The sequence below is a fragment of the Zalophus californianus genome, chromosome 16 (genome assembly GCF_009762305.2).
Source record: "Zalophus californianus isolate mZalCal1 chromosome 16, mZalCal1.pri.v2, whole genome shotgun sequence".
Taxonomy (NCBI): Eukaryota; Metazoa; Chordata; class Mammalia; order Carnivora; family Otariidae; genus Zalophus; species Zalophus californianus.
Genome location: NC_045610.1, coordinates 51301676 through 51313904, shown reverse-complemented (window position 1 = coordinate 51313904; position 12229 = coordinate 51301676). Strand labels below are relative to the sequence as shown.

At 38.4% G+C, this 12229-nt stretch overlaps 1 protein-coding gene across 5 annotated transcripts in view; it reads left to right on the top strand.

The window, feature by feature from the left end:
* Positions 1-12229, top strand: part of ABCA9 (ATP binding cassette subfamily A member 9) — a 66937-nt gene that overhangs the window by 1948 nt on the left and 52760 nt on the right. For 2 of the 5 annotated variants that reach the window (XR_003525314.2, XM_027626111.2), the window contains exons 2-6: positions 4593-4694; positions 6430-6637; positions 8670-8834; positions 9601-9704; positions 10293-10519. Coding sequence is in view for 3 of the 5 variants with exons in the window: in XM_027626111.2 (XP_027481912.1) it covers positions 4599-4694; positions 6430-6637; positions 8670-8834; positions 9601-9704; positions 10293-10519 (800 nt within the window). In the remaining 2 variants the exon portion in view is untranslated. Of the gene's footprint in view, positions 1-4592; positions 4695-6429; positions 6638-8669; positions 8835-9600; positions 9705-10292; positions 10520-12229 lie in introns of those variants that run through there. The other 3 variants (XM_027626113.2, XM_027626112.2, XM_027626114.2) reach the window with 3 other exon arrangements.

Below are 12229 nucleotides of genomic sequence, written 5' to 3'. Positions count from 1 at the left end.
GTGGTTTTGTTTGAGGTGGGGTCCCCAAGCCGTCACAGCCTGCTCGGATGGCACTATCATCAGGAGCTCAGCCGCATAGCTTCTGAATCCCTTTGTTCAGTTCTGGACAATTTTTGTTCCACAGGTGGATACCTCATAAAGGCAACTCTGTATGTCCTAAAGCCCTCGTCCTTGAATTATTCTCAGTCTTCACACTTTCTTTTGTGCTCCTTGTGTTAATTTTCTGTTGCGGCTATAACAGATGACCGTGAACTTCATGGCTGAAAACAAAACAGATTTATCATCTCACAGTTTAGGAGGTGAGAAGTGTGATGTGAGTCTCACTGGACGAAAATCAAGGTGCTGGCAGGGCATCCTGGATTCATTTCTGGAGGATGCGAGGGAGAATTCTGTTTTCTTGCCTTCTGAGGTTTCCAGAGGCTGCCTGCATTCCTCAGCTCACGCCCGCCTTCCTCCATCTTCAAAGCCAGCAACGGGTTGAGTCTTTTTAACAGCACCTTGCACTGACTGCCGTTTTTACTTCTCTTTTCCACCTTTCAGGACCCTTGTGATTACCTTGGCTTCCCCTGGATAACCAGGGATTATCTCCCTGACTTAGAGTCAGCTGATTGGCAACCTTACTCCCATCTGTTCCTTTAATTCTCCTTCGCCATGTAATGTAATACATTCACAAGTTCCAGGCTTAGAATGGGACCATTCTTCTGCCTGCCTTATTCCTCTTCAGTTATTCCTTGCTTTTCAGACTGAAATGGCAGATGCACAATATTCCCTGCAAGACACAATGATTAGGTTTTATCTCTGCCTTGAGTTGGTGACCTTCCCATTTGAGTTGCCTCCTGAATACCAGTAGGGACCAGCATATTTGTGGCTTTGCTCTCGCCCCATGGATAAGACCAGCATTAGGTCATGTATCCAGTAGCCAGAAACAACCTTATTAGTAATATGATGGAAGAGACAATAGCAATTCTGTGGTTTGCAACCCTCTTCAAAATGGCACCAAAGGAAGACACAATGACCCCCAAAACCCAGGTCTTATTGACTTGTGCTCCAAGCTTTGTGCCAAAGCTTAAGCCATTATGCTTGGAACATTTCCTGGACCAATCCCCTCCTACAATGTTGGGTTCTGTTCATTAAGATTACACCTTATGTTTTCCTTATCAACTAAGATAATTCATGGGCATTTATGTTTTACAAGTCTCAGAGTAACTTTGTTTTTCTTCCTGATGGGAAAATAATGAGATAGACTTCTTGCAATTCAATTATGGAACTCATTCTGGGAGATACACTAGTAATTCTTGGACTGCACTAAGATGACCATATAAATAATTACATCATGCTACCACTACCAGACTGAAGGTTATATCTGGAATCTGCTGCCTTCACTAGGTTTGAAAGAGACCATTTGATGGCTATTACACAGCTATGTCCTGATTTGTTGTTGTTATATAGGTTCTCCATATATAATGTCCTCTGCAAACAATTCTATAAAGACTTGCTGATGACGGGGCCTACGTATTGGAAACTGACAGTCTGGCTGACTGGTAGACCTGTGTGTAAGCCTAAAGGCTAGCGCTCTCTCCCTGTGAGCTTAAGCCCTTACATGGATTACCCCCAAGGCCAAGGTTGAGCCCATAAGTAGGAGGCAATGGATGACTGTTCCACTGAGAACAGTAGAGCAACATGGTACCTGAAAATCATCAGGCCTAAATTGCCTCCAATAATATACTATTAGAATGAGGTTCCAGTTCAAGGAACTCCAGGATGTGAGGGCGATCTGGCTGCGACATCTGTCACCCCATTGATCTCCAGGGTTGATTCGGCTGATCTGGCTGGCTAGGCGGGTGTCCCCTTCCTCCCTCACCGCTCCATGTGCGTCCCTCCTGAAGCTGCTCGGTGGAAGAGGACGACCTTCCCCGATAGAGGAGAGGACCGTTCTTCGGTCAAGGGTATACGAGTAGCTGCGCTCCCCTGCTAGAACCTCCAAACAAGCTCTCAAGGAACTCCAAATGCGAATTTACCCGATTCATGAGTTCGTTCCCTTTCTCCCTATTTCTACTTCCCACCTATCCACTCATATGCATGCAGGAGTAACAGACATCATGAATCTGAAAATTATTTTAGGTGCTCTTTTCTACTGGCAATAAAATGGGGCCCGCGATTTTGCAAGAATCAAATTTGTCTGTAATGACACCACACATACCTCTTTACCCAACAGACCTTATCACAATAACTATATTTTTCTGCTCATACTTTTCCAACAAAGAGCACCTTCACTCCACTGGGTCCAACTCTGGCAAGGTCTCAGAATCTAGACAGCTTGAGAAGGCACAGAACGTCAAAGGTTCTTTCTATTTTTCAGGACATTTTTCACCTCTTTCCGTTTTTGTGAGAAAATCAAACATGGCTGTAGGGTGAAGAAAAAATTGGTTAGGCTGTTTTTTATTCTTGGCATTTTAGACTCTTTTCGATTCTACTTCTTGCATCCCACCCATACATCACCTAAGGTTTGTTTTTTCTTCCTTCCTCATCTTTGCAAATACCCTTTCTGATGGATACACCTTGTCTGTCTGCCCACACCCAGAGGTGCTTGCCCCAAAGATGGAAGCTACAAGGGTGCTCTCTTTGCACCCATCATGGGCTTGTCTTTCTTGAGAATTCAGTTCATCGAGGTCTCCTTGCATCTATTGCTTTTTGTCTGTGCTATGGGAAATATGGTTTTAATTTTGTCTGGATTACTGTCATTTCTTACCATTGGTGTAAAGATATTCCACAGTCTTCTATATCTCAGCTGTGGATTTGAACAAAACAATGATATTGTATTCATGCACATTCTCATCACCTCCCTGATATTCCATGAGGTGGAACCAGATGCCAAGCTTCTGCCATGGCCGTTAGCCCTACAGGCCATTTCAAGTGAGAGAATATTGTGTGGTTTTCAGGGATTTCTTCATAATTTTAGAATCAGTTAATTTTCTCAATCTTCGATTAATATGCACATTTTGGTCAAGAGAGTCAAGCTTTTTTGTGTTTATTCCTTAACTTGAGGCAAAATTTAATAATTTGACATTTTGTGGGGGAGTATCTGTGGTTTGGGGTTAAATCATATTCTAGTTTTATTGCAAATAGATATTTCTTCAGTGTTCTTTGTATTTGTCCCTTTGGGTAGATTTTTCAAAGGAAAATGGGCAAATCACTTTTCATTTCGACTTTGAAGATATCAGGCTGATTTTTGTTCCATTATAAACTGTTTTCTCATTCCTTCCTGAATGACCCCACCTCTACCCTGGCAAATTAATTCTAACTTTTCCCTCTATCCTTTAATTTTAAACATACCATTCTTTTTTGTCATTGTATTTGGTACTTGGAGAGCCTTTTTGGGAAATATACATGTCTTCCAACTACTTTGAAAAATTAATTTCCATTGGGCTTTTTACAATATACTTTCTTCCAAATGTTTTTTCTTCTTTTGGGGTATCTCTTTACCAAATACTTTCCTTTTGATCCTACTTTTTTTCACTGGGTGGCAGATGTTCTTTGCAGAGTGGTGCAAGTTTCTTTGACCACACTTATATGTGTTGCTAATATGGAATTTAAGATACAATACAAAGTCTTTCATGGACCTATCTATATCATAGAATTATGACAATGTCATATCTTACTTGCCAAATTTTTCTGAATGTGACTGCTAATTTGCTGGGTTTGGGATTAAGTAGCATTACTTGCCACCTTTTATGTTGTATTTATTTAAAAAAGTACTATCATTGTGTATTTTTTATCTCTCTCATCATTTTTAAATGAGTTTTAATTTTCTTTGAAAATTTGGCAAGATGATGAAATTTTTTCCCATATCATAGATCTTATATGTTCTTTACTGACTTCAATGGGATTTTTAAGTATGTAATTTGCTTTTCATTTCTTCTTACCTTTCTTCTTGAATTTTATTATAGTCATTAAATGGAAGACTTGAAAACTTTTCTTCTGTTTATTGTAATAAAGTTTCTTTTGAAAGATCATATATTTTCTCTGCCTCTTGAGAGTAATCACTCTTTCCGTATATTCCAGCATTTGGGGGCTCCTGATAAGGACTGGACAGACCAAAGCCCATGGCTAAATAGTCTGAGTGGATCCCTCCATGAGCTCCTCACCCCTTGTCTGGATGCTGGTAGAATCTCTGATCTTGCACGAAATGGAGGATTGATCCACGCAATCCTTAGACAAATTTTCGAAAACCGCATTGGCACAGTGGTTAAGAGTGAGGTCTCTAGAACTTGGTCATCTAAGTTAAAGCTCTGATTCTGCCACCATTAGCTGTGTTTGGCGAGTCACTCAGCCTCTATGTGTCTCATATCCCTCATCTTTTAAATGGGGAGAATTATAGGCTCTATTCCAAAGGTTTCTTATGAGGATTAAACTAGTTGATTTCTTAGTTAACTTGAACTTCCTTTGATATGTTTTTAGCCTTCGGGCTCCTTTTCCTACACATGCAATTGGAAACAGCTGTTACAATGTTTCTTTCTGGTTTGATTGCACAATGTTTCCTATTTCAGACCTTCACATTTACTTCCTTTACTTCTTTATTTTAAAATAAACAGGTCAGAATGAGCAAGAGGCACATAAGTGTGGGCCAGCAAACGTGGGCTCTCCTCTGCAAGAACTTTCTGAAGAAATGGAGGATGAAGAGAGAGACCTTGTTGGTATGGCTCAGAGTCTATGTCTTCTCATATTTAGAAGAGGAAAATGTTTTTTGGGGGACACTGCAAACAGTTTATCTTCATTATTTAATGTTTCATATATATGTTCTATTGTTAACTAACAGACTGGAAAATTTTCCAAATTCTGGATTTTGCTACAACTTCAAATGGAAGTCCTTTAAATATATTATTATTATATGTCTGACTAGAGGCATTCTTTAAATAATTGATATTCAGAAGCTCTCTGAAAAATAAAGCCATGCTTTTTATTGCAGAAATAATAATTCTTAAAATCTGAACTCATTTGAAACTCATGAAGGGGGGCACCTGGGTGGCTCAGTCGTTCAGCGTCTGCCTTTGGCTCAGGTCATGATCCTGGGGTTCTGGGATCAAGCCCTTCATCAGGTTCCCTGCTCAGCGGGGAGCCTGCTTCTCTCTCCCCCACTCACCCTGCTTGTGTTCTCTCTCGCGCTGTGTCTCTCTCTGTCAAATAAATAAATAAAATCCTTTTTTTTTTTTTTAAAGAAACTCAGGAAGGAATAGGTACAAAAGTTCAGGGTCAAAGTCAAAGAAAGAAGCAAATTTAACCCAGAATTAATCCAGCAAGTAATCAAAAATTTAAAAAAAAACTTCAAAAGACAAATTATAGCACTTCTGCACACTTGACTAAGGCTACAATGTCAATTTGAAAAAAATAATGGGTATATATACAGAAAAAGAAAATGGCATTTTGAATTTTTGCTTCTATTAAGACAATATTTAGTTTCTCCTGATAAGAATGAGCAGATGTACTTTGTGTAGAAAATTAAGTAAATTGAGAAAAATACATTAAAAAAGTTAAAATCACATATAAAATACCCATCGTTCAAGGCTTAGTATATTAATATTTCATTTTATGAACATTGTGTGTGTCTGTGTTCTTTCAAGAAATATGTATTGAATTCTTAGATTGACAGTAAATAAAGCATACAAAAATCCCAGCATGGAGTAAAGATTATATAAGTATAAATATAAAAGTTGGATTCTACCCTACATAGATGTGTTACTTCCAACCTTTTAACTGTTTTTAATATAAGCATCACATCTGCCAATTGATCTATCTAGATATAGAGCAACACACATACTAAAATGAGATCAGATGGTAAATAAGATAAATACCTCTTTTAAAGACACTGTGTTTAGAATTGAAAGTGTGTAATAGGGTCTCTTCTTAATACCAGGTTTCAAATGCATTCTGTTGCACTTCCAATTTCGGAATGTTGTCACAATGACAAAGATTTTTTTAAATTCTTTTTATGAGCAGTATTTTGGGATGTTCTTCTTCCTCATATACAGCAGCAGCAGATAAAAATAGGACCCTGCTCCTGTTGATGAGAGATGGAAACCAATTTCATGACACCTAACATTTCTTTATCATCGACACTCAGGTGCGAGCATGACTATAAACCACTGGGCCATTCCTGAAGCAATCTAGCCTCTAACACTCACATTAAAGTATGATAAACTTAGACTCTCAGTTATAATTGGTATCAATGCCACAACTCTCGATGGATGATGCATATATTTCAAAATATGCTAATCAAAAGACAAAAGAAAACGGAAACACTGGGAAACTGGGAGAGAGGAAAAAATGGTCCAAGCTACATAACAAAACTACATGTTTGAAGTTGTTCGCGGATGATTTATCTGTGGATGAGCAGCTATTGATCTGCTTCATTTTTCTCTCATTGCTGTGTAGGAATGGTTTTTCTCATTTCTTCTAGTATTATTTGCATACCGACTTTCCTCCAATTTACATCAAGTTAATGACTTCCCTCAATTGCCTGCTATGAATCTGGGACGTGTAGATAATTTTAATGATTCTAATTATGTGATTGCATTTGCACCTGAATCCAAAACAACCCAGGAGATCATGAACAAAGTGGCTTCAGCCCCATTCATGAAAGGTATGTTCTCTGGCAGTTCTGGGTGTTTTCCTGATTTGCAAAACATACAAATTTATTTTAGGATTTCCTATTACCTTCATTATAGTCCATGTCAAAATGAAACAGGCCGGCATTATTCAAATGTATGTTAGTGAGAAGATTCTGGAAATATTGGACAGTGCTGACAGTATGGTTTTTAAATCTCTTCAACTATATAAAAAATTGAGAGAGAAATTAGACAGTAAAACCAAGAAATCATGGGCAATAGTTACCAACAAAACTAGTTGGTAAGGTGTTTCCCCAAATCCCACAATATAAATGGATGGGGAAAAAGCACCAACAGCCACCAAGTCTACATGGCATCTCCCTCTGGGGTGTTGGGAGAGCAAAGGGAGCAGTGGGGTATCTGATGGACCCGAGAAGAACCCCTTTAGAGGAAGCCAGTACCCATTGCAAAGCAGAGTAGGCCAATCTGCGAACAACTGAAACCATTTTCGGCTACTGTACTAGTAGGGTAGTGTTAGACTGTTATTCCAAAGCTGTTACATATGTAAAGTGGGATATACCAAATAAGTAATTATGGAATAGTCTTTCTCTCTCACCTCTGTGTCTTGGAAACCCAGGAGTCTCAGTACTGGAGGAAAGGAGATGCAGAGGTCTGGGACCGGAAATTGACAGGGTAAAGAATATTGTCGGAGCACCAGGTCGGTGCAGTCGGTTGAGCGTCCAACTCTTGGTTTTGGCTCAGATAGAAAACTCAGGGCTGTGGGATCAAGCCCCGCATCAGGCTCTGTGCTCAGTGCAGAGTCTGCTTGAGACTCTCTCTCTCTCTCCTCCTCTGCCACTCCCCCCATGCTTGCAAGCTCGCTCTCTCTCAAATAAATAATCATTTAAAAATATGTTGTCATTCCTGATAGTTAGGAAGCCAGTGATAATGAATAGGTTCTGTCAAAGGGACTCAGTAGTCACCTTGAAGAGACTCCCACTGGTCTAAGTTGGCATACTTTGAGCTTCAACAAGAATAATAAGTGTAGTGATATGAAACTCGTCTAATGTATACATAAAATCCAGGCTTTCATAATTTATTAAAAGAAAAAAATGCTTTTGGAAGATGATACAAAATCAGTTCTTCTTATGAAAATTTGTATATAAAGGGAAGATACCCAGTATTTATCCTGTATGAACTGTACTACTGGATAATTGAACAGATGCTGGAAAGTACTGTTTTATAAATGTTTTCTACTAATAAATAAGAAAACAAATGGTGGCAGTATAATATCACCATTTTGAAACTCCCATTGAATTAATGGATCTAGGCACTGAGTGTCCATGGCTGCTAATAATATCTCCAAACACCAGATCATCAGAAACTCTGATGAAAGAAAACACCACCACATGTAGTCTTGCCAAAGGGATTTGACCAGAGTCTGATTAAGGCTCTGGATGCCACTGCCAGACTGCAGGAAATGCAGGTATTACGAACATGTCAAATTGCACTATAAGCGTGCGTCCATCAGAATCCAGGCTGCAGGGAATTACGTAGTTTAAGTGGCCCGGGTTTGGTCAGTAACAGTCACTAATTCACATGATATCTTTTGGATATCTTGAGAAAACATTCTCCAAACTTAACAATTTTATGCTGTCTTCAGAGGTTTGGCCACATTGACACTAATTGTTACATGAAAGTACATATTTTAATTATAGGATATAGTTCACATTTGGATAGGTCTGTGTATTGCTAGGGGTATTGCTGGTATAATAGTGGTATTGCTATTATTCCAAATTCAATGCTTTAAATCATTGGTTTAAAAGCTTATTTGGAAAGGCATAATCTGTTTCTTAAAAAACTGATTGCCACATTAACTCTGATTTATCTAGAATGTTAGACACTCCCCCATAGTATGAGTCTCTTATTTAGGACCAGCCCTGCCTTTAGTGAATAAAGAACTTTAACATAATTGAATATGGCCTGCCGTCATTGTACCACATAGAAATCTTCTTACTTATTAGCTACTTTCTTCTTACTTATTAGCTACTTTCTTTCACACGGCAGGAAGAACAATCATGGGGTGGCCAGATGAGAAAAGCATGGACGATTTGGATTTAAACTACTCTATAGATGCTGTGAAAGTCATCTTTAATGATACCTTCTCATATCATTTGAAGTTTTTCTGGGGAGGGAGAATCCCCAAGATGAAGGAACACAGAGACCATTCAGGTAACTTTCCTACCAGAAGAAGGATTGTTTGTTTTTGTTTTTGCTATTATGTCATTAGCCACTAGAGGGTGCATGTGATCTCTGAAGTCCACACAAACCTACGCTGGGTAATTCCTGAACATAAATGAGATTCATTCTTATTTAAATAAAGCCTGTGTTCTTAAGTGTATTGTTTCGTTAAGAAATTATATTTGCGGGCGCCTGGGTGGCTCAGATGGTTAAGCATCTGCCTTCAGCTCAGGTCATGATCCCAGGGTCCTGGGATCGAGTCCCGCATCGGGCTCCCTGCTCCTTGGGAGGCTGCTTCTCCCTCTGCCTCTCTCTCTCTCTCTCGTCTCTCATGAATAAATTAAAAAAAAAAAATTCTTAAAAAAAAAAAAAGAAATTATATTTGCTATTATTCCTGTGCTACTCCTAAATATAACCTGAAGGAAAGATTCTTGCTCATTGAATCCCAAATGTTAAAAAAATGTAGTGCTTTCTTGGCAAAAACAGCAGAAGAACAAACCTCAAAAAAACATTCTTGGCTAACTGAGAGAATAATAGATTAAGTAAAAATTATTAATAACTGGTCTTAACAACATTAACAAAACAATTCTGGTGTATTCTTCTTGGGTGCGCTCTTCAAACCTCACTGGAGAAGTCCTACCATACACTGTATTATTGTGGACTTCTACTGCATTTTGGAACATTTGATGTTTTGATTTTCCCTATACCAAGATCGTCCCATCCCATCATAAATGGTTATGTTCTTCTTTTATGAAAGCTCATTGTCAAGTGATGGATGAAAAAATCACATGTGAAGGTTCAATGTTCTGGGAGAAAGGCTTTGTAGCTTTTCAAGCTGCCATTAATGCCGCTATCATAGAAGTGAGTATTAAGTTAAAGAAAACTAATTGCATTGTAAATTACATTTTGATGCATGGTGCTACAATGGATTGCCCTACCTTAGCATTTAATTAATTGAGTCACTTAATTTATTTGGCACAATACACTGAGCAACTGCTATATGTAAGCCATTACACTAAGCACTGAGGATCAAGAAATAAGTAGAACACAGATACTTTTCTCCCGTGATCCTGGATAATGATGGGACAGAAATGTGGATGTGAAGTCACAATAAAAGTTGAGGTTCTATCATGGAATTATACATGCTGTGCAAGGCAAACAATGAAGCAGAAGATACTCTGAGAAATACCAGGGAAGATGACTAACTGAAGCAACATTTCAGTTGTGCCTTCAAGCCTGAGTAAAATTTTGTCTAGTGAAGATGGTAAATGGGAATGTTCTAAGGAGTCAGGACAGAACTTGGAGTGTTTCAGGAACACAAGGAGCCAGATTATGATGAACATATATATTTAAATGTGGAATGCACATAATTTCTTATAACTGAGAGAGAACACACAAGGTTATAATTGGTGTGATGATAACAATGTGTTCATTGATACTTTCCCTTAGATCACAACAAATCATTCAGTGATGGAAGAGCTGATGTCAATTACTGGTATAAATATGAAGATATTACCTTTTGTTGCCCAAGCAGGAGTTGCAACTGATTTTTTCATATTCTTCTGCATTATTTCTTTTTCTGCATTCATTTACTATGTATCAGTCAATGTTACACAAGAAAGACAATACATTAAGTCATTGATGATGATGATGGGCCTTCAAGAATCAGCATTCTGGTAAGTTACATGGCCACAACCTATCATGCAACATAGATAAACACAACAAGCTAGCTGGTTGGACTCCATAAGCCTATGAAGTATCATATTTAAACTTGATTCTTTCCTAAAGCAGTGCATTATTAATGAATGGAATAGATTCAAGTAAGCATGGTAAATAAAACTTTTCATACTTCTTTAAATTAAAGAAAGCCTGATCCCATAGATGTCTGCTGATACCCAAGTCACTAAGCAATAAAAATGATGACTCTCAGTCACTAGTTGCAAGACACGAGTGCACCCAAATATGTAAGAACTTGAGGTTTCTAATGTTTGATGAAATACATTTCAGATATTTTGTGAGATCGGGTGGTTGATACTGCCCTCACATTGAATGATTCATCACTCTGATGACACTGATGGAAAAAAAGCCCATTGTGCCCTTTCAGCACAGAGCTTCCTTGGTGGAGGACTAACAGAGTGGTTAGAACACAGGCCTGGGAGGCAGGAAGCCATGGGTCTTCTCCATCTGTGCATTACCATCCTAAACAAGCTACTTAATTTCTTAAAACTCAGTCTCTTTTTCTGTGAAACATTGGTAATGGCATCTGTCTCTCATTGGCCATGACGATTAAAGAAGGGGATGTATTTAAAGTGCTTTGCATTGAGCATAACAAAAATTAAACACTCAATATTAGATGACAGTTGATAGAAATTTGGGAAGGGTCAGAGTCTGAGAGGAGAGTAGTTGTAAGTTAAGAAACCAAGGAGTGAGGGATGCCTGGGTGCCTCAGTCAGTTAAGTGTCTGCCTTTGGCTCAGGTCATGATCTCAGGGTCTTGGGGTCCCTGCATTGGGCTCCCTACTCACCCAGGAGGCTGCTTCTCCCTCTCCTGCTCCCCCTGCTTGTGCTCTCTCTCTCTCTCTCTGTCGAATAAATAAATAAAATCTTAAAAAAAAAAGACAGAAAGAAACAACAACAACAACAACAAAAAAAAAACCCCAAGGAGTGACTCTCCAACTAGCAACAAAAAAAATTTAATGGGTTTAGCCAAGGGATGTATTTGACATATAGAATAGTAAAAGCATGAATTCTGGACTGAAAACGTCATGGTTTGCGTTTGGTTTCTTTATACACTAATGTTATTCTCAATGGTAAACAAGATTTGCAGAATCTACAGAATAGCTCTGGACATATGCCATGTACTCTTTAAAAGGACATTAGGGGAGGACAAGATGGCAGAGAAGTAGGAGTTTCATCTGGTCCTAGGAATTTGGCTAAATAGCTATCCAACCATTCTGAACACCTGTGAACTCAACTAGAGATCTAAGAAAAGAATTGCTTCAAAACTACAAACAGAAAAGTGACCACTTTCTGCAGGACAGAATGACAAGACAGAAAAACTCACCTCAAAAAAGAGAACAAGGGGCAGTACTGATGGCTAGAGACCTAATCAGTCTGGACATAAGTAAAATGTCAGAACTAGAGTTCAGAATTATGATTATAAAGATACTAGCTGGGCTTGAAAAAAGCATAGAAGACACTAGAGAATCCCTTTCTGAATAAATAAAAGAACTAAAATCTAATCAAGTCAAAATTAAAAAGGCTATTAATGAAATGCAATAAAAAATGGAGGCTCTAACTGCTAGGATAAATGAGGCAGAAGAGAGAATTAGTGATAAAGAAGACAAAATGATGGAGAATAAAGAAGCTGAGAAAAAGAGAGATAAA